The sequence below is a fragment of the Ochotona curzoniae genome, unplaced genomic scaffold (assembly GCF_017591425.1).
Source record: "Ochotona curzoniae isolate NIBS_2020 unplaced genomic scaffold, NIBS_Ocur_1.0 contig_1274, whole genome shotgun sequence".
Lineage (NCBI taxonomy): Eukaryota > Metazoa > Chordata > Mammalia > Lagomorpha > Ochotonidae > Ochotona > Ochotona curzoniae.
In genome coordinates this window covers 33,994,286-34,022,195 of record NW_024465023.1, presented here as the reverse complement: position 1 = coordinate 34,022,195, position 27,910 = coordinate 33,994,286, and the positions used below count along the sequence as shown (strand labels likewise).

At 42.0% G+C, this 27,910-nt stretch overlaps 1 protein-coding gene across 1 annotated transcript; it reads left to right on the top strand.

The window, feature by feature from the left end:
• Window positions 1-4,462: 4,462 nt before the first annotated feature.
• Window positions 4,463-27,910, top strand: LOC121171749 (probable G-protein coupled receptor 83). Its single transcript, XM_041003442.1, has 6 exons — window positions 4,463-4,527; window positions 7,894-8,011; window positions 24,289-24,954; window positions 25,562-25,687; window positions 26,686-26,819; window positions 27,259-27,910. The coding sequence occupies exons 1-6, from the start codon at window positions 4,463-4,465 to the stop codon at window positions 27,908-27,910; spliced, it is 1,761 nt and encodes a 586-aa protein (XP_040859376.1).

The following is a 27,910-nucleotide window of genomic DNA, read 5'->3' as shown; positions in this document are numbered from 1 at the left end:
GATTATACGTTACAATTGCCTGATGAACTTTTAAGAATCTCTATGTGCATTCTATACTCAAAACAAATTCTTTTTTTTTTAGATTTAAAAAAAATATTTTTTACAATCTTGACATAATTATGGTAAAAGATTTCAAGCACTACAGGAAGATGGGCAAGACAATTAGTTCCATATTATTGGCTTAATATATCTGATGTAAAAGGGGATTTTAAGGGAGAAGCCCCACCCAGTCTCCCACCCGCCCCAGGTCCCAGATGTGGGGCATGCTCCGAGGGTCTTGATCAAGTGGTTTTGATAGTTCAACAGTTCTGAATTGCTGCCAGTCTCGCCATTCCAAGCACAATGAGGTTGTTGAACAATCCACTGATTGACATATCAAAACAAATTCTTAAAAGTCTCTGGCAATGACAAACATTTTCATTTGTTAAGCTTCTCAGTTGATGAAACTAGACAGCCAGGATTGTGTCAAACTAGCTTCTGAGCCCTTCCTCACATATTTTCAAAGACAGAGAAATTCCCAAGACAGCTCAGTGAACTTCTGTGGCTGTCCTAAAATTTCTCCTCCACTGGCATCAAAATTTGTCCCAACTGTAGCTCACAAGTCCCAACCTGCTTCCTTGGAGACATACAGATTGATCTCTGCCTCACAGTAGTGTTCTCAGAGATCCTAAGACTAAATTTGCAGCTTCTAAGTCAAACCTTTTCCAATCTAACCAATCTTCAATTCCTTCAGCCATTTTCCACCTCTTACATTTGGAAAACATACCTTTCCACCAAATGATTATTTTGTCCCCAAAAGCTAGTTGTAGGTTCATTCCTCAGAAACATCTGGTAAGAGAGGGATTACTATCTGCTTGGGCAGCCTATTTCATGCTTGAATAATTTTAGCTGTTTAATGTTCTTTCTTGGGTTTAGTTGAAATTTCTATCCTTTGGAATTTTACCTAGGAATCCTTTATCGCACTGGTTCTCTCTACTCCTTCTGTCTTGTGATGAACCATCAGAGATCTAAATATGCCACACTCAACTATAACCCCTCCATCATTTTACCACAGGCTAAATAGTCTCAGTTCCCTCTACTCTTCCTCCTGGAACCTGGGACACAGGCCCATACCCACTCTATGTGTTCTCTTGGAAAAATGACCAGTTTTGTGCAAACTCTTTCCCAAGCATGGAACCTGGAGCCTCCAGCGTTGCTTATCGTGATACTTGATTTGACCAGCATAAAACTGGAGCATCACACCACTTATTATGAGCATCAATCTCCCATAAATACAGTTTCTATGACACTTGATTTGTTGGCAGCTCCATTAGTACTAGCTCCCATTAAACTGATAATCATCTGAAACCCACAAATCATTTCTCTTGTTTTGCTTCTAAGCCCTACATCCCCTAGACCTGCTTCAATTCCAGATAAATCCGAATCAAAATAGTACATGGTCATTTTGTACCATCCACCTATGGCTATAGAAATTTAAAGTGTATAAACAGGACACCCATAGAAGACATAAAATAATGTCTTAAAATTTCCATAAAACATTTTATATGAAAACACTGCATGGAACTAAAATTTTGTGCACCAAAATAAATTCATCTTTTCGTTAAAATTTCCCATAAAATGTTCCATATAGTTTGGGGCTCCATGTTCCATTCACTTATCCTAAACCATGTGTTTGTCTGTGCTTGCTTTCCTTGATCCCCTAGAACTACTCTCATTTAATCTTGTTTCTCAACAAACGATTCAACTCCAAGACCAATGAGTATATTTTTTTGAAGCATCTGGCTTAATTCTTTCCCCCTGCATCCAATCATGTATGACCCAGTCTTTGAGATTTTAAGTGAAACAGTCCCAGACTCTTCTTTCCCTGTTTTTAGTAACATCATGTTACTCCAAACTACTTATGTTATACTAATTGCTGTTTTTACTCCTTCCATGGTTTCTTATTTTAGTGGTTCCCTCCTCACAAACTCTGACTATTCTGCCATTTTAGGAATAAATTCGCAGGTCCTCATTTAGTTTAGAGAATATTTTGTAAGTTACTGTTTTAGTGCTCACTCTTCATTTATCTCCTTCAGACCAATAGGTAGTGGGCCATAAAATCACTCATTTTACTGTCTATAAATATGACAGCCTTCACCATAATCAGAAATGTGGCACGGATTTTCTGAATTCTACCTAAGTGCCAAAAACTTCTATACTGTACAACCCGGAGTTCAGAATATAGAGCTTAGGAAAATTCATGTTAGAAGTAAACTGCTAAAGGAAACAACTCAGATCTCTTCCAGAGGACCAGGGAATGATGTGTCAATTAGTATGCAACCTGGAGCAGGAAGTAAAATCAAAAGCTGATGACCACTCCCATAACTTTCTCAGTGAGGTTGTACAGCAGAGTCTTGCTTGAGCTGATAGAGTCAGAGCCACACGCTTGAAGTATCATGAATGCCTCTTCATTGTCATTTCTCAGAAAAAGTTGGATCTGATAGAAATGTGATACTCTCAATAGAACTGAACCATAGATAGTATTTTATAGCTCTTCTTCCTGTCTATTCTGAGAACCCAAAGGTTTGGTCTGAGCTTTAGTCTTGCTAACCTATGATGCCACCATGGGCAACTCCATTTCCTCTATGGGTCTCTTTCTCCATTCGTAAGAGCTATTTTAACTATGATACTTTGTGATTCTATGGCTCAGAAAAAGCTGAATAGATCTTCCTTCGGAGATATTAACTTCAACTGACCCAGCAGCAATACAGACACTGGCTTGAAATATACCAGTTTATGATAATTTGCTTCACAAACTTTACAAGAAAAATAATCTATTGTCCCAATTTGTGTGATTGCAAGGATGCAGAGAAATTTGTTCTCCCATATATTTCTGGCAGGAATGTAAAGTGATACACTTACTCTGTAAAACATTTCTTATAAAATAGCAACACCATCCAGCAATGATTTTCTCTGTCTCTCACAGAGAAATAAATATGTGCCTTCACTTAAAATCCTGTATGCAAATGTAAACACAGCTTTATGTATGATCGCAAGAACAATCTAATACCCTTCAATAGATGAATGGTTAAAAAGCTGTACTAGTGAATAGTATTCAATAACTAAAAGAAATGAACTACAAATATATAAAAACTAGGAAGGGTTTCAAAGGCAATTATCCTGAGTTAAAAAGGTTATCTAAAATGTTACTTAATATAGTTCCACTCATATGACATTCTCAAAATTGCAAATTTATGGGAATGGAAAAGAGGTCAGTGCTTACTATTCATTTTTGGTTAAGGAGGGATGTGATCATACAAAAGCAACACAAAGGAATTTCTTTGTAATGATAGAACAGTTTTGTATTCTAGGTTGTAGTTGTGGCTACATGAATTTAGAGACATAACAAAATCTCATAGAACCACACAAACTAAGATTTTATACATATATAATATATGATATAACATTTTATAATGTCTGGCATTTTCTTAGATTTATTTATTTGTATTTGAAAGGAAGATTTACAGGGGAAAGTAGAAGCAGAGATCTTCCACGCACTAATTCATACCCCAAAAGGTGGCAACAGCTGGAGCTGGGCTAGTCCAAAGCCAGAGGCTTGGGGTTTCTTCCAGATTTCCCATGTAGTCGCAGTGGCCCAAAGACTTGGGTCATCTTTCACTGCTTTCCCAGGTGCATTGACAGGAAGTTGGATCAGAAGTGGAGCAGCCAGCACTCGAACTAGTGCCCATCTGGGATGCCAACACTGCAGACAGAGACTTAACCTACAATGCCATGTCACTGGTCCCAGTTTCTGTAATTTTGCTGGTATTACTAGTATCATTGCAGTGCTAGTGTTCGGAACTTTATATCAATAATATATTATGGCTATGTAAAGTGTTAGCATTGGGGGAAAATAAGTGGAAGTACAAGAAGATGAAGACTGACATTCTTGTAGCTTCTTATGAGTATAAAATGATTTCAAGATAAATATGTTAAAAATCAATCTGGTCAACAAGGTCCCCAAGTGTGAATGATACTGAAGATTTTGCTTATGAGGCAGGTGTGAATAACCTGAAGCTAAGATTCAGTCCGTTGGATTTCTTGGATTTCTTGTCTAAAAACATCTGGTTAGAAACACCTCTCTGGCCATTCTGCCCACTGCGAATGAATGGGCTTGTGGAGGCCTAGAGGTATTTCACAGTGGGCCTAGGGGATAGTGCAGGACGGAGCGTGTAGAGAGCTGGGGGCACATGTGGAGGCAGCTGGAGTAAGCCTGGGGATTTCTCCACACGCTATGTCCCAGGAGGATTTGGGGAGAAAAGGGGAGAGGCCCAGGTTAATATCCTGGTGCAGTGTGCTAGTGGATCCGGCATGGGGCATTTTGAATGGAAGAGGAACTTGAGTGGACAGAGGGACAAGTTTCCATGCCATGAGCTTGGGACCCTAACGGGCGGGCAGAGTTCCAGGCCAGCATACCACCACGATGGAAAACTGGGTTTCTGAACACTGGGCTGGGGCACAGGCGCTGTGGATTGCCCAGGAAATGGGGTAAGTAGATGTATCGGAGGGAGGGCCACTGAGGGAGTTATGTTGCAGGTGAGAGATAACTACTGAGGAACTTCCGTCAACAAGTCCACTGTACTTGCAGGTAAGCAAGGGAGGCAAGACTGAGTGGTTTGGGAGGGTGTAACTGGAGAACATTTAAGGGTTAGACTAATGCATTAGCCCACAGAGGAGACCTCAGCTTGGCTATATAGCATCAACTATCACTGACCACTACTCAACAGTGCACGCTAAAGCTAGGGCTGGGGGCCTATCTGGCAAGGCTAGATCATAGTAACTGCCAATGAGAGTAAAAACAGAGAGCAGGTAATGTTAGGCTGGGCCATGAAACTAGTCAACACTTGAGAGAATCAGGTCTAGGAGCAAATTCTTTGGTGGATATATGGGCCCACCCATGTGAAACTGCAATCCCAGATTTAGAGCCAGGAGTAGTGACGGGCTGAGTTAGGCATGACCATGGAACCCTCCAACACTCATGGGTATAGGGTTGGAAAAGACCAGGCTGGTCCAGGCTGTGACACCCACAGGCACACCCGAGAATAGAGTGCGGGGTGGACTGGGCCACATCATCCACCAGCTCATACACAGGCCCGGTTGGAGGGGGCAGACTATGCCAGGAAGGGTCTGACACCTGCTGGCACAAGTGAGATCTGGGTCTGGGAGGGGCACTTGGGAAACACACCTGCTGGGACATAGGCCCTGCTTGTGAGCATATGATTCAGGCCTAGGTGTTGGGAAGACCAGGCAAGGTAGCTCCACTCGTTGGCAAGTATGTGGTTTGGTTCTGGAGGGGGGCAGACTTGGCAGAGCTGGGTCAAACATTACCACACTAGCATGTGCCGGAGCCAGACTGGAGTGCAGATCATCCTGAGCTAGGTTATCACACCTACTGGCTTGCATGAGTCAGGGATGGAAGTAGAGCACAGAGGGCTAGGCTGTAGCACACTCTACTGAGAGTTGGGACTGGGGGCATGCCAGGACAGGTCACACTAAGGCATCCAATGGCAAAAGCCAAGACGGGGGATGGGTTTTGCCAAGCTGGGTCAGAGCAACCACTGGTATGTGCAAGATCTGTGACTGGGAACAGGCCTGGTTGGGGAGACAAAGAGACATCCCGGCTGGGTTGTGGTTCCCACTGGTGAGCCTAAGAGCTGGAATGGGGGCAGTGTACTGGGTTGGACATGACTGCAGTCTCCCTTAGCATGGATGTGGACTGGATCTGTGGTACGCCAGACTGGGCTAGACTGGGACACCCATTGGTGATCATGAAAGCCAGGGTGGGTGTAGGACAGTCTAGGTTAGCCCTGAGCACCGCCGAGCCACTTCAGAGCTGTGTCTGGATATGGACCAAGTGTGGCTGGGTTGTAGCACCCAATAGTAAGAGCCGGAATGGGTGTAGGCCACTGTTCCTGTCACAGTAGGTGAACCAAGGACCCAACAGTGTGTATGAGACTTGCCACTGAGAGAACATCTGATATTAGAGCTTGGGGACTTTTATGTCAGAATGCAGTCCCTGCAGGTGAGCCCAAGATCCAAGGCAGGGAGCAGCCCAGACCAGGCCAGGATACAACACCCACTGGCATACATGTGGGTCAAGTCTGAGGGTGGACCAGGCTGGGCCAGTTCATAATATCCACTGGCCGATGAGAGAATCAGGATGGGTTATAGGATAGGCCAAATTGGGCTGCAATAACAGCAGTTCACATTAAGACTGGGACTGAGTGCTAGCTGGGCTGGGCTAGGCTGTAGCACCTACCAGCATGAGCTGGAACTGGATGCAGACCGGGCTGGGCCAGGCTACAGCACCCACTGGCAAATGTCGAGGTCAGGAGGGCCATGCCAGACTGTGCTACTGCATCAAGCAGCACACCTGAGACCTGAGGGGAGGGTGCAAGCCCGATGCTGAGAGAGGCAGCAGGGGCTCGCCTGTTGAGCCTCTGCTCCAACTAGTGAATGTAACAACTCCTGGCAGGGTTGCAACACCTGTTGGACTGCATGTGAGCTGGGTTAGGGGGAGAGCTAGCTGGGCTAACCAAACTGTAGCCACTAGTACATACATAGAGTAAGTGCAGGCTGGTTGGGCTTTGCCGAAGTACTGGTTTGCAAGTGCTGGAACTGGAGGCAAATCCTGTTAAGCTAGACTGCAGAACCACCTGGAGAGTGCAAGATCTGGGACTGAGAGTGGACCTAGTACAAAAAATGTGAGCACCTATCTGATGGGCTGCAAGTCCCACTGGTGAGCTTGAGAATCAGGGCTGGGGCTGGGGCTGGCTACAAAAATGGTGGTACCCACTGGCATGCATGTCTGCTGGATAATGGGGTCAATTTGGTTGAGCTAGGCTCCAATTCCCTTTTGATGTGTACAACAGCTGAATGAGATGTGGGACAGATTGGACCAGTCTGCTGCACACAGTGGCAAGCACAGGACCAGGACTGGAACAGGACTGGGTGGGGATTATTGGGGTTTATCCCAACTAGCCTGCAGTTCTCACTAATGAACCTGAGGGTCAAGTATGTGGAGGGTAGGGTTAGGCTGGGTCTCAGGATCCACTGGTTTACATAAGAGACAGGGTTGGAGATAGAACTGACCCAGTGTGTCTGTATAGGCTGATATGGGTGACAGACTGAGCCAGATCTCACACTAGCAATCACACACAAGAGTCAGGCCTGGGATGGCCTCAGATGAAGTTACTGTGGGGATACTTCCAGCTGAACTGCTGGTCTCAGAACCCCAACCATGGAGAGAATTGCAGGTTCAATGGTCTGACTGTGGAGTGCATGGGTCAGAACCTGGCTTCCTCAGTGGCTAAGATGGAGCAGTGAATAGCATGTCCAGATGCACATGGAAGACATGGCAGTTCTTTGGGGACTGTAGAGGACAGTTGGCACCATCCAGAGGAAGGAAGACAGAACAATTTGCTGAACTATCCGAGCCAAGTGTTGACATCAAGTATCTGGGTGAATGGAGACTCTAAGGTGAAATACGTTAGTCAGCGGACCTTGGAAGGATTTCCTCATCCTTGTACTGGTAAGATTGACAGCATTTCAGAACTACCAAAACCACTTAAGCAGAACATCAGTGATCCTGGGATGACGTTCCCTATTCCCAGGTACTGAGACAGTTGCGAGGTCGCATGTGGCTTTTTCTCTTATTTCTCCACTTCTCCCAGATACAGGATGATGACAAAAAGGAAAATTTGGAATGAATGAATCAATCAATAAATAAAAACACTTGTTCTGCTATTTTCTATTTACATGACCTTAAACAAGTCACTTGATCTCTGGATGTTCAAGGAAATGATGAAAGTAATAGCTATTATTTTGACTTATTATTTTGATTTTGATTTAAAGTGCTTGGAGCATGGTGAGTGCTCAATATTTGTTCCTTTCCCAGAACATTCCAGGGTTTGTGAAAGAAGTTGTCATTCAGGAAGCTAAACTGATGCTGAATTTTTCCAGAGGAACTCAGGTAAAGACTTTAACAGTCATGCGACAGTTTCATATATATCAGGTGGCCCTGAGATGCAGAGAATATTAAGTCAGCTTTGCACTTTGGGATTGGCCACATGAGAAAAAGTGTCACTTTGAAATATTGGACCCAAGTTTCTCTTCTGCAAAGACAGAAACTAATGTTTTGCTTCTTTGCATATATGTATATTTTAAAGATGTATTTATTTTTTACTGGAAAGGCAGATTTACAGAGAGAATGAGAGACAAAGATTTTCCATGCACTGGTTTACTCCCCAAGTGGCCATAATGGCTGGAGCTGAGCCCATCTGAAGCCAGGAGCCAGGAGCTTCTTCCAGGTCTCCCATGCATGTACAGGGTCCCAAGGCTTTGGGTTGTCCTTGACTGCTTTCCCAGGTCACAAGCAGGGAGCTGGGCAGTAAGTGGAGTGCCCATATGGGATCCTAGCACATGGAACACGGGGACTTTTAGCCAGTAGGTTACTGTGCCAGACCCACTTCTTTGTATATTTAAAGGTGCCATTTTGTATCATTTGGGTCTGAGTTAAGGATGGTGTCACATTTTAGAGGACATCTAGTGTCATCTTGCTTACTTAATTCTTGAAGGCTTTGTGGAGCATCTCCGGTGGAAATCCATTCAGTTTTCATGTACCAGTCGCATATGTGATCTTCCAGTTACACAATTCTTTCTCAGGAGGATTCAAGCTACTAGAAAATGCTCTTTGTCACCCATTCTGGTGCCCCATAAAATTCATGTGTTTCTTCTACATGGCAGAGACCTCTCCTTTAGTTCACAGTATGCCATAGCACTTTATTCTCTTTGTAGTTACTTTATCCATAGTGATATCCCACGGTGTTCATCCCAAGACTTTGGTTTTGATTATAACTAATAGGTAGTGTCTTCTTTAATATGTTCATGAAAAATACCTATTAAGAAAAAAAATACTTTTAAAATTTCAAAGGATTTTACATCATAATAAACTTACCTTTTACATTTTTCATGAACTTGTTGATGAATACTCGTATACTATAAAGCTTCTAAAATCTATGTGCAGCCCAATCCTCCTTTTTGAATAGTAGATATCAATATACAACTTTTCCACTTGGATGCCAAAATGTTTCCACCATCTCAACATCACTAACCATGGTCTTCATCTATGGGCTCTATTCACCGTGGGTTCTCCATTAACATTTGTCCCTAAACAAAATATCCAATTTGTCATCACTCCCTGTCAATGATATCCAACAGCTAAATATCCTTTGTCATTATTTCTAACAATATGATTTCGATAAATTTATTCTCTCATTTGGACTATTAAAACAAACTTTCATCAGTTATATGAGCTCATGCTCTTTACTTCTGCTCATCACACTATAGCAAAACTTATTTTCTCAAAATCTTCTTCTGATCACTTTGCCTACCTCTGTATTTTCTTAGAAACACGTTAATAGTTTTATTCTATTACTTTTAGAACGAGGACCAAAATACCTACTGAGGCCTGAAGGTTTTATATTGTGTGGCTTGGTCTACCTCTCCAGATCTTCTTTTGCCACATAGTCCCTCATTTCCTGGACTGCAACATCATTGTCCTTGTTTCAATATCTTGAATGTATAGTTTTCTCTCCTGCCTCAAAGACCCTTCACATGCTACTATATCTGGAACATCTTCATTCATCATAATACACACACACTTTTTACCTAATTGGTTTCTGCTATTTATCCAAACAATAATTTAGGTCCCTTCATCAGGGAAGCCTTCTTGGACACTGATGACTAAATCACCTCCCACTTTTTCGCACATGTTCGAAGGTTTGTTAGCATTTTCCTTCCCAGGTCTTATTTCATGTGAAATTTTTACTTTGGGGGGGAAATAATTAATAAATAATAAATTAATTTGTCTTTCCTGAACTACGCAGCAAACATCTGGGATACAGTAGATATTCGAAAGATAAAGTCTCGAAGAAGACAGAACTTCTTGGGTATTAAAATGTCCACGATGATTTTGGCAGATGGCAGGGAAAAGTGAAAAGATTCATTACAGAGTTATGCCAGTGGAAATTAGGCAATATCTGAAAGAGGTTAGAAATAATGTAATTGGGGATCCAAAAGTTTGCTGAGTCCACACAGCAACAGTGGTAATTCAAGGTATCTGGAGCTGTGTAATCACTGCAGCCCATGTCAAGTGATTCCAAGTTACTGAGGCTGTCAAATAAGAAAAAGGGCATAATTCGGGTTTTTGTTTAAAAATTAGAGATCTGTAACTCTCCTTTTCTGCTGAATTATCATTTCTGGAGATACACTATGTGTTGCATTAGAGGCTCTGCAGCTCAAACTATCACTGTAGAGATATAAGAAACTTACAATGTAACATAACTTTTAAATCAGATGTGTGGCTGGATCAGTTCAGGCATTAACCACCCCAGATCACTAGTGCTTCATCACTGCCTTCAATTCATGATCTTTACTGTACTGCGTGATATTCATTGTAGACTTGATTGTCACACTATTGGAAAATCAATTCTCAAACTCAAAGGTCATGTTTTATTCATATCAGTACCTCAAGATTGAAAAGAAGGCTTGGGAAAAATAGAAGCTTGGTATTTGTAGATCAAACGAATGAGAGGATGAGTGAAATGTACCTACTCTACATTCTTTTATACTTTTTTCCTGTATCAAAATTTTCAAAATAACTCCATCTGGATTGATTTGCTTTTAGGAAAAATAGATCTAAATAGCTTATCAGAAGATTTAGCTAAGATTTACCTTAATATCTTATTTGTCACTTATTACTTATTTATCACTTAGTGATTTTAGGCATGTTTTCTTAACCTGTGAGTCTTAATTGTTGGAATTGTAAAGTGGGACCATTAAATCCGAACCTGCTTTTTTTTTTTTTTTTACTAAGTTGTAATGCTTTAGGATAGTGGTTTTATTTTTGAAAAAGATGTATTTATGTAAACAAAAACAACAACAACAGACAGAGATGGAGAGAAAGTAAGAGACATTTTCTGTCCATTGGTTCTCTCCCCCAAGTGGCTGCAAGAGCTAGGTCTGGGCCATGGTGAAACTGCAAGCCAGGAACTCCACCCCAATATCCTAAATGAAAAGTATGGGTTCATGTACTTGGGCCATCAACTTCTGCTGTCTCAGGTACATCAGCAGGAAACTGGATAGAAACCAGAGCAGTCAAAACTTGAACCAGCACTCTGATATGGCATGGTGGCATCAAAAAAGGTGGATTGTTTGCACAAATCTTGCAACAGCAATGTTTAAAACAGCCAGCAGACACATAGGAAAATTCTGGAAAGCTCTAGTCACAGGCAAATGCAAATAAAAGCCACAATGAAGTTTGGCTTCAACCCAGTGAGAATAACTATCATCCAAAAATCAAAAAATAATAAATGTTAAGTAGGATGTGAGGGAAAAGGAATACATTGTTGATGGAAATGTAAACTACTTAAGCTATTACATATGGAGGACAGTTTGGAGATTCCTCAGAAATCTGGAAAAAAAAAAAAAAGATTTACCATATGACCCAGGCACTCCACTCCTGGGAATTGTCTCAAAGGAATTGAAATCAGCATATGAAAGACTTGTCTGCATCTCCATGGCAGCTCAATTCATAATAGCCAAGCTGTGAAATCAACCCAGATGTGCACAACTGAATGGCTGGATAAAGAGAATGTGGTATGTATACATTATAGAATAATATTTAGTCATAAAATGAATGAAAGACAAGAATCTTTGGCAAGAAAATGGATGCAGAAAATGTTACCTATGTAAGTGAGGTGGACATTTTGAGATTAGATTATTGTTTATAACCTTTGTCTATACGATTGAGGCTCAGTAATTTTCTTTTCTATTTGGTATTTGTTGAATTCTTTGCTAATGGAAGGTTAAATCTGCATTTCCCAAGTGAACTTCAAATATATCATTGTAAAAAATAAAAGGAAAAGGATGATGGTGGGTATGAAACACGGGCAGGAATGAGGATGGGGCAGGAAGTATCACTATGCCCATAGATCTGTTTATTGTGATATAAATGAAAATTGTGCACTTTATATAAATAAAATAAAAGCATCAATTAATTAATTAATTAAAATGTTACCTATGCCAATACTAGAATGCTTCGTGTGCAAGCAAAGAAACTGTGTTGCAACTACATGAAAGGAGTGACTATTTACTCTCAATCTTCAAGAGCAACGTAAAGCTCTGTTTTCTGTCCAGCTAGCATAAAACCCCCTTCAATGATATAAAAGACAAATGGAAAGTCGCATTTTTAATTGCAATTAAATTCTTAGCCTGCTGAGGCACGGTTATCAGAACATGATACTTGGCAGAAGCAAGGAGGCCTGGGTACACACTTCTACCCTGGCAGAGTGCACTTTGTCTTCATATTCTGATTTCTCCATGCATTTCCTACATTTAATGAGTGTTATTTTCTGCTTGTTTAAACTGCACTGCACATTCTTTCATGGTTTGGAGGCTAGAAATCCAAATACCATGTTGCAGGCACTTGAGAGTACCCCATGGTACATTCCAAAGGAAGAAATCATATGATAATACAAGAAGCAGAGAGAGATGCAAGGATTAGGCTCAGGGTATTTATAGTTTCTTGTAAACACCCACTTCAGAAGGACAGCATCCCCAGGAACCTGAGCTCCTCCTACTCAGCTCCTCTTAACCAATGTGATATGCCTCAGCCTCCTGACACATAATAAAGCTTTTGAGGGGACAAATACATCTAAACCCCAATAACAACGAAAATACTAATTATTCTGATTACAAGTATCATTTCATACTCATGTGAGCCATTTTTACACAGTGGGTCTCAAAAATTGCCAAGTCTTTCAAATTTTCATCCACATCGGGATTCTCTGACAAACTTTTAAAATTTTCCAATACCCAGACCTCCAAAAGATAAATCCCAAAAAAAGTTTGGGAGGTTAGAGGTTAGACTCAAGCATCTGTATTAGCTATAACTAATCAGAAAATTCTAATGTGTGATCAAGTTTGAAAACTAGTGGGCTATTTTTTATTTCGTTTTTGTTTTTGCAAGGCTAGTTAACTTTGCATTGATTGAAATTAAAATAAGTGCCTCCAAAAGCGTGTCATATTTGGACTTGTGGACTTGTGCAAGGTTTCTCAAAGTCTATTTGCATACCGATTGCTTGAAGAATTGTTTAAAAATGCAGATTTTATTTTGTAAGCGTTGTATAGTGGGGCCTGAAACTGCATTTCTCCTGAACTCCCAGATATTAACATGCCATGGTGCTGCCTGGAATACCATTTTGAGTTTCATGGGGCCAGGTGTTACCCAAAAGGCTAGTGTCCTGAGGTAAAGTAAAAATAAAAGAAGGCCTATTTATCTATTTGTCTTTCCTTATTAGTGATCTTTATTTTATTCTCTTCCATTTGGATCCCAGGCAAAAGAGCTTGAGTTATTCCTATTTATCAGTTCATGGCAAAAAAATTCTCACTTGCCTTCCATAGTGGTAGCAAAGTAATTGGTAAGTAATTCCTGAGTTCAAAAGTTGAAATACTCATGGCAGGGAGATGAGCATCTGACAAAGTGGTGCAAGAAATAAGAATATGTAAAGTGACGATGCAAATGCACAACAGAAACAATACCTTGCCTACATAGGAACCTCACAATAATCTTTTGGCAGTAGCAGGGCACAAATTATTATGCTAATTTTACTGCTCAGGAAATCAAGATTGTGAAGTGTTTGGTGACTTGTCTGAATTTATACAAGGAGAAATAAACCAAGAGGGAACCAAACCCCTGATTTCCTGGCAGCAAAGACTAATGTTCTTTTCATTAAAAAAGAGACGTCAGGATCAGCAGTGTGAAAGAGGGAGGGAGAGTGTTCCCAATCTGAATAAATTTAGTAAACATTGCCTTTTTAAAAATGCAAAAAATACAAAACAATAATAACTTGCTTAAATCTCCATTCATCAGCTGAAGAAAGATGATGGGCAGATGGCTGTGAGGTGATCTCTTGTGAGAGGAATATGAATTATGTCTTTAAAGTTATTTGAAATAATACGCTTTCAATAGGAAATGATTTCTGCCAAGCACACTGCCTTCTCTGGACAGCATCACCGAATGCTGCCTGAATCCCTAACTATACTTTTCAACCCAAGCTCCTTCACTTGTCTTGGTGTCCAATGTCCTACCTGCAGTGTTAAGGACCACTGACACCAATAGAGGTTGAACTCCAATAGCATACACAATAAACCTGCACAGTCAATGCATCGATGTGTGACTGCGCTTCATGGTTTGCTGATCTCTTCAACCTCCCGGACTTGCCTGTCAGTTGTTCAGGTTTAGGGAGAAAAATGTTACAACATTGCAGTTGGCTTGGGAGAGGGGAGATATAATAATAGGAACTAACACAGAGTCAGGGCAAAAAAAAAAAAAACAAAAACAAAAACCTTGCTTTGTTAAAACCTGATTCTTTGAATAAGTTCGCATAACTTACATTTTTCATGTCTCATTTTGTCTTTCCAATAAAATGAGGCTAACTTCACATGTCTGTAAGGGACTGTTATCATAAAATGGAATGATGGTTAATAAAGCGTTTGAGGAACTAGCAGACATTCTACATTGGTAAGGATCTATTATTGTTATACCTTTTGCTTTTTGAAAATGACAAGTCTCAGAAATTACTTTCTCTTCATTTGTTATTCTCTGTTCCTATGCTGGCATTCTTCCCGTTCAGTCTTTAAAGTTTATATCTTTATTATTATTATTCATTTAAAAGGGAGAGATAAAGAGATCTGCAAGATCACTTATCTGCTTATTCATTTTCCAAATGGCCACAAGAGCCTGGCTGAAACCAAGAGTCAAGAACTCCAATAACGGTATTCATGTTGGTGGCAGGGACCCAAATACTTGGGGCATCGTCTACTGCCCTCCTAGGTACGTTAGTGGAAAATTGCATGGGAAATGGGAGCAGGTCTTGATCCCTGACACTCTGATAAGTGGTATAGTCTTGCAAAATGGCAGCTTAACCCATAGGCAACAGTATGTCCACCTTTCTCCAGTTTATTAATAACTCCAAGCTTGTTCCTACCTCAGGGCCTTTGCATTTGCTCTTCCTTCTGCCTAGGGTCATTCTTCCCACCTATATATTTTTCTATTTACTTACTAACTTATTTATTTATCATGATATAATTCCACATGGACAGGGATTTCCCATCCCCTCCATTGTTTTCCCCCATATTATCACAATAGTATAGTCCTTCAGCAACAGTCAAAAGTGCTTCATTATGCTATTTTGTGCCATGACATTGTAGGTATAGACAAGAGTAGAAACTGTATCATCCTATTGCAAAGATGTATTTAGCAGTTTCATTGGAAGTCCTTTTATTCAGGAGTAGAGGTGCATACTGTAATGTGCATTCACTTCCAAGTATGCAAGTCTCCATTATACAGTTTATCTATATATGTATATACTTGTTTACCGATATTTTTAAATCTATAAAGATTTTAAAATATCACAGAGAACATATGCTACCTGTCCTTTTGGGATTGGCTTATTTCACTGAGCATAATGGTCTCTATTTTGGACCATTTTTTGTTGCAAATGATAGAATTGCATTTTTTAAATTGAATCCATGGAGTAGATATACCACAGTTCCTTTATCCATTCCTCTTTTGACAGGCATCTGGGTTGTCTCCATGTCTTCATTATTGTACATTGTATAAATACAGATTGTACTTAGATTGTGTAAATAAAGGATTTCAAATCACTTTCTCGTATGATAGATTTTACTTCCTTTGGATATATTCCCAAAAGTGGGATAGCTTAGTCATATGAAAGCTTCATTTTCAGTTGTCTTAGCACTATCCATACTTAGATAGTGACTGCACTAGCCTACTCCAACGGTGGAGTAGGATACCCTTCTTCCCACATCCACACTAAAAGTGTTGTTAGTAGATTTCTGGATGTATTCCAATCACACTGAAATTTAGGTGGATCCCAATGTGATTTTTATTTGTATCTCTCCCATCTATAATTTTTAAAGAAATGTATTTATTTATTTAAATGACAGAGTGATAGAGAAGGAGAGACATGCAGACCTTCCCTCCATGGTCCATTTCTCTGATGGGTTTCACAGCCAAATCTGGATCAGGCTGAAACCAGGAGTCCAGAATTCCATCCAGGTCTCCCACCCAGGTGACAAGGGCCAAACCACTTGGGCTATCTTCCATTGATTTTCCAGGATTAAATTGGCACTGATGTGAGATGCTTGTATGACGAGTAGGAGCTTAACCCACTACACCCCCAATGTTTTGTCAAATGTTTATCAAATTGTTACTTTATCATTTAAGTCTCAGCTGACTATCACAATTGTATGATGCCCTAGTTCGTCCAGTCTATGGGCCATGTATGCATCAGATTCTATGAGTTTATTAGTTTTTGTCATTGTATTTGCTAGGATGAATGATCCTCTTGCTTATTTGCTTATTTATCCATTGTCAGTCTTTTTTCATTGAAAAGGAAATGCCAAGAGGATAGAGACTTTGTCTTTTTCGTTTCTATGTACACGTTACCTGAATAGGTCTGTCACACAGTGGATACATGTTTAATAAAAAGTTTGGCAACTGATGCATTTTTTTTGTTAAAGAGGATTTGAAGTTAACGTATTTGCAAAGTTTCTGGACCTCAGCCTCACACTTCATTGTCTTATGTTTCTGCCTTTCTATGTATCCTCTCCAAAGTGGCCTCTACACAGGTTTTTATTTACTTGTCTGTCTGTTCCAAGGAATAAATTGAGAGAGAAGATTGGGGCTGATAATTTTAACTGCTATTATCATTATTCCAGTCACTACTATATTATCATGGGTTCTAGCATACCTCTAAGAACATACTCTCCTTTCCTCTCAAGCTCAGATTCATTTATACAGGACAATAGTAGGGATGGTGATTTGGCACATCTTTGGTTAATTTTACACCACATTTGCTGTTTGAAATATTGTGTGTAATGGAAATTAAGGCTATTGTAATATATTTATGTGGAGAGAGCCCCTATGAAACTGAAACAACTCTTCTAGTTTTACGGAAAGGGAAAGGAAACTGAGGTCCAGAAATGATTAAGACCCAGCACAGATAACATTGTGAACCACGAAGAAAATGGGACGCAGGGATCCCTGCTAGCAACTCTGAATTTTAAAAAGACACAGTTTGGAACACACAGTTCTCTGAACCAAAAGAAACGAGCAGATTGATCAGCTCTCTGATTGGAACTTCCCTGATTGAAGATTCCAAGATAAAGCAAGTATTCATTTGTTAACTTGTACTTTTAGCTTACTTCTATTGAAGGCCTACTGTGTGTCAAAAGATAACACACCAGTATATGCTCTTTTCAGAGAGGAAGAACTAAGGCATAGCAACAAGATAGAAGAACCCAAAGTCACAGAAATGAAAACTTGGAGAAGTTGAATAAATAAGAATAGCAGGTAGGAGACGTGGATCCTAAGAATAATTTTTGCTTTTGGTTATTGGTTTTCACTATTTTGGCTTTAGTGTCCCAGTGCATTAAAAAGGTGGGCTTAGAACTCCCTGTTCTCTGTCAGCTCTACTGCCTTTTGACTTTGTGATTTAAATCCTGTAGGAGCACAAGCATAATTACCTCATTGAATGCTAACATATTAAGTGATCATTTCCTGAACTCCAATTAAATGGAGATGTGGAACTGTGAGGAAGACAGCAGTACAGGAAAACAGCAGACGCCCGAGCTCACTAGCTCCAATCAGGAATCTTTTTTAAGCCTCAATTCCCACCTATGCATGCTGAGGAGGCAAGATGAGCTAGTCTCAGTAATCCCCTTGTATCTATTTTTCAGACTTTCTCAGGATTCCATCTTTGTATTACGACCACTGTTGCTTGAGAAAGTGGCCAGGATTAACGTGCAAGGAGTGAGAAAAGTCTCAGGTGGAGATCAATTTGTCATCTTCAAGTAGTTGAAACACTGATGTGGAAAATAAAATGGGCTGATTATAGGGACCACAGGGAAAGAATCGTTACTGTGATTTGAAATTGAAAAAAAAAAAAAAAAAGATCTCATCTTCTTAGGAGGATGCATTTGCTAGAGCTACCTTAGTAGAAATTAGGCTGATCCCACAGTTCAAAGCTCCACATTATTAGGGGTATGCAAAGGACAGGTCATTCAAACTATGAATAGAGATACCTGAGGGTGAGTATTTTGTGTTAGAGTGGAATTCTTGAGTTAACTTAGTTAGGGATGCACATACTCATGCATATAGAAACACACACACGCACATAGAGTCACCAAAGACGGTGGAAAATCTCTGGACTAAGTTTAAAATCCCAAAGTGTATGCTGTTGGAATCTAGGCAGAAAACTTCAGCCAGGCCTTCTCTTTGAGAATTCCTAGTATTGTGTCCAGCATGCTATCTGTATGAATAGGCATAACGCAGCCTTCCCCATCATCTCTCCACACCCTCTCTAAGATCAGTTCTCTTTATTCTTTCCAATTCTTGCTTTTTCTTTCTGCTTTTACTGCAGGGAAGTATGCTCTATGCAGAAAGAAACCCAGGAAAAAATAGGCAGTCTGATATTGTTTCCCTTGCTTTCTACCACCTCACTGTTCATATATAAGCAAACATGGAATCTTTCCTCTCCTCTCCTTCATTCCCCCTCTCCTACCCTACGCTCTCTCTCTCTCTCTCTCTCTCACACACACACACACACACATCTTCCCTTCTTCCCTATATTTCTCCCTCTGTAATTAAAGGTTTCCATCTGCAGTCACAGCACAGGAGCCTAGCGGCTAAAGTACTTGCCTTGAACTCACCAGGATCCCATATGGGCACTGGTTCTAATCCTGGTGGCCCCACTTCCCATCCAGCTCCCTGCCTGTGGCCTGGGAAAGCAACTGAGAATGATACAAAGCCTTGGGACCCCGCACCCATGTAGGAGACCCGGAAGAAGCTGTTGGCTCCTGGCTTCAGATGGGCTCAACTCCAGCCACTGTGTCCTCTTGGGGAGTAAATCAACAGATGTAAGATCTCCCTGTCTTTCTCTCCTCTCTGTATATCTGCCTTTCCAATAAAAATAAATAAGTATTTTTTTTAAAAAAATTCCATCTACCTCACTTCTTTGGCAGGACGAAACTCCAGGGATACACAAATACACACTTAAAATATCTGAAGGATTGACTTGTGGAAGAGTAATTATATTGATTATCTGTTGCCCAAGACAGATACAGTTGGAACACGGGCTGAACATCACCAGAAAGCTAGTTTTGACTTAGTGGCAATTTGGACCATCCCTACTTCTTAGTGAATAGGTGATCCTCTCTCTGTAGATATACAAGCCACAAATTGGTTCCTCTTGGAAATGGATGCTGTCACAGTCTCAAGAAATGACATAAATGACAGTCATGAAGCTCACTAATTATAAGGAGTTCATCTCTAGTTATCTCACAGAGTTCTGCCACACCCAGCGTCCAGCAGTGAGCAATAAGATAATGTGTGTTCTCGTTTGAAATGTGACTATGGACTCTTCCAGATCTCAGATTTAACATTCTTCCTCTGGAATTGGATTGTGTTTTCTAGCCAGTTCCAGAGCATTTATTTCCTGGGACTCTGGGGGAAAACTGCCTAGAGTTGCATGGGTCACAGCCATCACATTTACTACCAGTTGTCATAGTGCTCTGTGATGCCCCTAGGTATTATTTTCAGTTGGGAAACTAAGATAGTATTGTGTATTGCAATGGCTATCTTTGTATTTGGAACACTACGAAATTGAATGTAAGGCATCATGGATTGCTTGTGGTCACAGAAGAGAGCTGCCAGTAGCGGAATAAAACATGCTCTGTCCCTCTACCATTGTGGGTAATGTAACTGAGGATACTGACCTTAGTAAAAGTTAATGACTTTATCATCACAATATTTTAATGGCATTTTTTGTGTGTATGTCAGAAACCCCCAAAATCTCTAGAGGTGTCAATCTGGTGGCTAGCCTGGTTTTGAAAATCTCAATGAAAGTTACAGGGAGTATCACTAGCCAATCTTTCCATATATTACAGAAACTCAAACGTTAAGAACTTTAAGTAAGCACCAGGTGTGAAGGACAAAGCACCAACTGTAAACTGAAAGAAAAGAACTTGAAGACAAATTTATGTTAAAATTAGTAACACATGTTAAGAAGCAAGGTAAGGGAAAGAACATCTTGTGTCAGTAGGACCGAATGGATGTTGATATCAACGGGGAACTTTTTGTAGCTCTTCCTGGCTCCCTTAGATCTTGAGTTTGGAAGGAAAATATCACTGAAACTCTACTGAATGCTTAAGCCCACTGAAGGCCGGTACAACATTTTCCTTGGAACCGGGGTATCCATAAATCCATTGAGAACTGAATTCAGTCCTGAGGGCCCTCCAATTATAGGATCTATTACATGAGGTCTACCTAAAGATGTAGCAACTTTTTTTTTTTAATCTGTTGTGTGTGTGCTTTCTGTTTGGTTAGGTGGTTGTTTCTATGTTTATAGATTAGGAGGTAAATAAGGGAAGCAGTGACTATTTTAGGGAGAGGAAACTGAGTGTGAAATGTAGCTGGGCGGAAAGTAAATGGCCCATAATACCAAGACTTAGACCTCCAGAGGGACTATAAGAACTATGGGCAGTTTTGTCTGAAATATTTCTTTGTATTTGCAGGGTTAGAATGGATTTCAAGCTCCAAGGGTATGTATTTGGGCTATAACTTGATATGGATGGTTCTAAACAGACAAAGCTATTCAAAGATGGTATGAGCATCATGTGGCAGGGTGAACTCCTTTCCTTGAAACTTAGACCAAAAATTTAAAAAAAAAATGATTTGGTTACTATGGCTTAATTTCAAACCTTGAGGACAATGCTAAACCCATCTGAGTATTGTGAAATTAAAAATGGAGAGGGAAAAGGGAGAGAAAGGGTGAGATATAAGGAAAAGTTTTTTAGGAGCTGGATGGACAAATAACTTGAATGATCGAATGAGCTAATGTACTTATTACAAATTTTGCATTACCAAGGAGCCTGACTTTCTTCTTCAGCTGTACAATATAACTATTTTCCTCAACTCTAAGCCACAGTATCTCCATGGAAATACTCAGAAAAGCCTGCAGTGCTAGAGAAATTCACAGATACAGCAAATGTTAAACCCTCTTCTCAAAATCACCTGTTCTGTTTTCTCTGGAGCGAACCTGGAGCATTTTTTCCTCTTTGTGTGGTTGCTCCTGCCTTCCTAGGGGCTGCGGTCACTTGGTGTCACTGCCAATTTCTGTCCTATTCTCCATATGCCAGCTCAAATGTTAGCTCCTCTGCAAAGGCTCCTTTGCCTTAGCCTATATACTGCTTCTTCCTATGACACCGACAGACTACATCTTATAACTGCATGGAATCAGTTGTTTCCTTGTACGGGTTATTTCATGCAATCATAAAAAGCTCAAGATCAGAAACGGTTCTCAATTCTCTGTCTTCAAATTACTGGGTGTCTATCTCCCTGATGTACCATGAATTTGATGGACACATTAGTATCGGACTTTGTAAGCTGACTGCTGAAAGATTCCTTGTAAGGCTTCAGGATGCTCATGATCCATGGATACCAGCATCTGAGATGACAAAGAGTGAGACAGCAGGGTTTTCAAAAGTTTGGGGATGCTTATGTGATCCAACATGCAGCATTTATCTTTCTGCCAAATCTAATCTGACAGCACTGTTGCATGAAATCTCCACTTCATCTCTGAGAGGGAAGTATTTCTAAGTCCTTTATGACAGCTTCAGGAACAGACTCAGATTCAGATTTCTCAGAGGCTACAGGTTGAGGACCACAGTTAATAGGGTCAGCAACTGTGTTTTCTGTCCAACCCTCCCACATCTGCTCTTCATCACTGTTCATTTGTACTTCTCAATTTCCGTTTCAGAAAAGTCTTATCTTCAACTACCTGTCAGCATACCTTTCATTTATTCCCTGGGGGAAGTCAGCTCACTTTCAGGCCCAGCAAATGTGTCCTCTGAATTTTCAGTTGATACATCTTGGCAGTCTTCCTGTGGAAACTGCTGCAGAGGTATATCGCACTGAAGATCAATGATTTCCAGCTCCTAACTCAATACCCTTTCTAGCGTAGGACTATGAGGCAGAGCCAACATTTGTTAACTCCTTCAATGTGTTTATTGTTGTGGTTTAGCTCTGTGGACCGGCAGAGAAAGACAGCCTTTCCCCTGTTACTTTCCTCTTCTTTTCTTTTGCCTTAAGAGATTATTTGCTACTCATGCAACTTCATCAAGCCTAGAACTTCATTCACAACACTCAGAAAATCAAGGTTTAGTTAGATTCTTTTCTAAGCCACTTAGTGTTTATCTATCAGCAACGATCTTCTCACATCTGAGGTGTGAGAGGTTGCAAGACTTCAGCTATCTGCCTTAACCCTTTTTACTTCACTAATTTACAAACAGCAAGTTGTGCCCAGGTCAAGCATGCATACGTCTCTGGATTCATGTATGCACAAACATCCAAAGTACGCACGCACATAGAAAGTGTGCATACACACACGCATGCAGCACACATGCACAGCCACTTGGCTTGACTCCTTCATGGCCAGTGGCTGATAGTCATCCTCATTATGATGATGATTAGGTTATTGACGATAACAATAAGGATGCATTTCTGCCTAGTTTGATAACTAGGTATTAACGTAGCTGATATTAAGGGGCTCTCCTTCTGAATCCTCAGGAAAAAAAGAGGAACGTAGCTGCAGGCATCCCCTACAGACCTTAAGGGATACAGGGTGGTTAATAAATCATGAGAATGTGATTCAAAGAAACACAGACTTCTCAAACAGAGAGCCTGCTGCAGAACAAAACACTCTAAACAGCTAGTCTTCTCAAGTTTCACTTCCAGTTTTGACAATTAGGCTTTTCTTTCTTTGTGCATGTGTGTGTTTTTCCTTAAATTTGTTTCTGCCCAAACCTCTGCAAAATAGCGGGGAGGAAGGTTGGGGGATGACAAGCAAAGGACGATATCTTTCTTAACGGAAAGGCTCAGGAGACTGTTGTGTCCCCCACCCAACCCCAACGCAGTTGCTCTAATGGTGGTTCAAATATTTCTAGACTCCTTCTCTAAGAGGTAGCTTAAAATACCCAATTGTGAAGGCAATCTTTCCACCACCAGCCCTAGCCTCTTTCCCACAGTAATCCCAAAACTAAGCTTCAACACCCCCCACCACCACCACCAAGGTTACATATTACGGCATCATTCACATGCAAATGCCTCCCAAATCATCAACCACCCCTGGGGAAGTGGCTTCAGCCTGCCTACTGACCTGCCATCTCCCAATTCCCAAAGTGATACTTCCAGAGGGTTGGAAGAGACCGCAGTCCCTCCTGAGGACGGGAACAGAGCTCTGGGTCACTTCATGCAGTTTTGTTGCTGGAGAAAGCAGTGCATCCTCCAAAGCTCACCCCAGTCCAAGCGACTGTTACTTCCTGCGGCGCTCAGAGATTATAGAGTGGCCCTTCTCACTCCAGCTGCCCCCTTGCTCCGTTCTCCCTGCAAAATCCAACTTGTTCAGGACTTTCCTGGAGACTACTCTCCCCTGACGGCTCCCTGCATTACTGGTACCGAGATATCCAGTTTATCGGACAGACCATGGGTTCAGCCGCCAGTGTAGTCTCCGCAGCCCTCTTTTAGTTGTCTGCACCAAGGTTCCTAGCCAGTGCTTTGGGTGCTGGCGCAAACAGGGAAGGGAGAAGTGAAGAAGGGAGATTGTGGAGGGTGCTGAAATACGAAACTGTAACTCTGGACTTCCAGCTGCAGCAGAATAGCCGAGAAGGGATCCCTGAAGGAGGGGCCTCAGGCGGTGAAGACTTTGCGACGGCTCAGGCGCCCCTGCCCGGATACACTGGGCGGGGGTGAAGGCGCAGCTTTCTATTGGCTCCCGCGCGGGCCCCTGGACTTTCTATAAAGCGCGGCTGCAGAAGGCGCGGTGGGCACCGGCTTGGAGCGCTAGTGGCGGCGGCTGCCTCCGCCCTGCCAACAGCGCCCGCCGGCCTTGGACGGACAGACTTCTGGACAGATTGAAGACAACAGACAGTGAGTCGGAACTGCGCAGAGGAGAAGCGGTGCTGGGGCAACGCCGGACACTGTCCCCAGTTAGAAACAGGCGCTGCCTGCCTTAGAGGCAGGCGGCGGACCATTTGGAACCAGCTGCGGTCGCCTGACCCGTGCTGGTCTGCGCAGTTTAGCTCTGTGCACTTGCCCACTCCGAGTCGGGACAGTCTTTCTTGCTGGTTCCTGGCGCTCCTTTCTGCTTGCTTCACACACTTTTTGAGAACTCCCTCTGCGCGCTGAGCTTCTGCGAGCAGAGCGCAGCCCTCCCACAGCCCAGCGGGGGTTCCGTTTCCCCTGGTACTCCCAGATCCAGGAGCTTAAGGACCTCTCGGTCCTCCAAAGGCGTCAAGCTGGACGCCCCGACCACAGAAACGCCCCAAGGGGCTTACCTGAGCTCGGGCACCATGGGCTATGGGGATGAGCTGACCCCCGAGGCTCTTAGTGTGCCTAGTGGTTTTGATGACCTGATCACCTCCACCACCTCCCAGGTGCTGCAGGCCTTGTCCAACGTCGCATCTGTGGTTGGTATTGGCCAAGGTGGTCGCAAAGGCCCGCACGCGATGGATAAATTGTCAGACAACACGGGAGACCTGGCTGACCTGTCAGGTCCCGTATCTTCGGAGATGATATCCCAGGATGAGCAGGTGCAGTTTTGGCTAGTGATAGGGTATACCATAGTGGTCTTTGCTGCCATCATAGGCAATTGGGTCTTAAATCATGTCATTATGAAATACAAGAGGGTGCACACCGCTACCGGCCTCTTCGTTGTCAATATCTCTGTGACCAACATGATGCTGGCGCTTCTCAGCTCCCCTTTCACCATGGTAAGCCGGGTGTTGAGCAGGGTGGCTCGGGATGCGGGGCAAGAACTAAGGTATAACTTTGCACTGGTCGGAGTTACTTGGCGGGAAGGAGCTCTGGAACCTGTTGAATTGGTATTGAGAATGCATACAGGCAGCATGTTTGAGAGATGTGGCAAAGGATCTGAGAATTGGAATAAAAAAAAGATAACCGGTGACAGGCATGATTGTGGTTGCATTGCTGAACGGAGTTCCTGCCTTGGCAGGTTGCCTGAGGAGGCAGCCTGCACCTGTTGCAAATAAGCATTTGTTTGTTCATGTGCGAGTTTAAGCTTTGTCACAAAAACCTAGACTCAGTTTCTCCACCTTTGAGACACAGGGCTTGGTCTCAAAAGAGGTAAATAGCAGTTGTAAATGTGCTCAAGCTGGGCTATTTGAGTGGGAGAAGATGGTAAGGACACGAAAGCTGTAGTTTGGGGATTTTCAAAAAATTATTATTATTTTGCTTCTTGACACAATAATGTTGGTAAGCTTGGTAAAGCAAGGGGGTTTGTGATTGTGTTTGAAGGATTGGAATGGGAGAGGCCTCAGGTCTGAGACCCTGTGCCTCACTGTGCCCCCTCTCTCACAGGTGCGCTATCTAGGCAATTCCTTGGTGTTTGGAAAGATGACATGTCACCTCAGCCGCTTTGCACAGTACTCTTGTGCCTATGTAACCGTGATGTCCATGGCTGCTATTTCTCTGGACCGACACCGGGTATGTGCTTTCTGGCTTTGTACAGGGATAGTTTTTTCTCCTAGTTAAACACAGCAAAGAACACAAATAATCAAAAAGTTCTTTTGAGTTCTTTGAAATAATCTATGTGGAATGTGTAAGTACAGATCAGGAAGACTACAAGATGTTAAAGCACTGACCGTCACACATCGAACTGTATTTGATAAAAATTCTCCTAGCTTTGATGTGGTACTCTGGGAACAGAAGCATGGTGATGAACAAATGATATAAAGGCACTCTTCTCTTTTTAGAAAACATTTCTAATTTGCTGCATTGCAGGGCCAGCTGAAGAAAAAAAAAAAAATAGGGAAGGGATGAGTCACAGGTGGGTGTGGTTTAGAGCCTGGTGGTGGGTTGAGTCTGAAAGGTGGGGCTAAAGTCTGTGAGGGAGAGCTAAAGTATCAAATTGGGAGGGAATGATGAGGTGTGGGGCAAAAAGAGCTGGGAGGCGGGATGGAAATGATGTAAAAGGAAAGAAGGGGCGGGCAGAAGTGGGGATAAGAAATGGGGAGGAGTCACATAGTTGATCAGTTGGGAGGGAACTAGAAAATGAGTGATGTGGAGGGATTTAAATGGAGGCAGATGGGAGGGGCCATGACGCATTAAGGGACCGAAGATGCAGACAGGAAGGGGCCCAGGTGGGGAGAGGTGAAGTTGTGCAGAGTGCTTATATATCCACATAGGATAAAGGTAAAATAAGTCATGCTTTCAGACATTCATCCTTTAAAGAACTTTCCAAGACAGAAACTTTAAAGTCAGTTAACTTGGATTCCTGACATCCCCTTCAAATACTTCTTTCAGCGTTGGCTAATGCTGCTCTTGATCAGGCAAAATGTCACCCATCCATCAACTTTACTAGTTGTTGAGACACATTATTCATTCATCTACCAAGTTTTTAGCCCGGAATATTAGTTGACAATTGGTTAATAAATAATCCTCATTTAAGTTTTTGAATTGGGCTGGAATCCCTTTTCTTTCAGGTGATGTTATACCCCCTGAAGGCACGAATTACTCCGATGCAAGGCAATGTTTGCATTATTATCATCTGGATTGTGAGCACCTGCGCTGCTTTGCCACATGCCATTTACCAGAAGCTTCAGCATGTTGAAATTGGGTAAGAAGAACACAGGATGGATATGCTTTCAATTCCAGAAACCTGTGATTTTGGAAACTGCACAGAATAAGCCAGGGGGTAGGAGCTTGGTTAGTGTTTTTCAAAAGGTGGGCACAAAAATGAATTTCTGTAAATTGTAAGTTTTCACAAGTTCTTCAGTGCCCTGATGGCAACAGCTTATTAGAAATAGTCTCTTCTGTTTGTCAGTCAGTTTCCTTATATATTACATGAAAATCTGGACTAGCTGAAACATAGGCTTCCTGGTTTTTTGTTTTTTTATTTTTTTTCTTTTATTGTAATTCTAGGTTTTACATTCAAAATGTATCTCCCCAGTAAGGACAGGCTGCCAGGTAGTAAGTAGCTTGCAGAGGTCCTTAAGGAAAAGAGAACGGAGATGATGGATGTATTTTTTCTTTTCTGTGTCTGTTTTATAACCTAGAAACGTAACTGAAGAAACGGTCTGCCTCCCCAGTTTCCCATATACTTCAAAATCCACTTGGAAATACCTTGACCTGGGCACCTTTTTGCTCTTCTTCATGCTACCTTTGACGGTGCTGGTGGTTGTATATGGTCATGTGGCTAAGAAGCTGTGGATCCACAATGCTGTCGATGACATCAATATCCACACCTACATCTGCCAGCGTGGGAAGAAGAAGCAGACCCTTAAGATGCTGATGATAGTGGTGCTTGTTTATGCAATCAGCTGGCTCCCCCTTAACATCTACTTGGTGCTGCTGTCCAGTGAAACCATCTCAAGCCACAATAGTCTCTACTTTTTCCTCCACTGGCTGGCAATTAGCAGCTCCTGCTACAATCCCTACATCTATTGCTGGCTCAGTGATAGCTTCCGCATTGAGGTTCAGAAGGTCATCACGGAGATGCAGAAGACCGCACTGGATGCAATCCGCCGCCTGAGGGGAGAGCACCGCAGGCTGAGCTCTGTCTCACCCACTCACCGCCCTGCCTGGGTGGACCCAAATCCCGGAGTTCCGAAATTCCCGACGTTCAAAGATTTTGATGAGCTACCCAGTCCCCCTCCCTCCCCCGGGGTGGAAATCTCCTTTCTCTATCCACGAGTGCCTAGAGTTTAA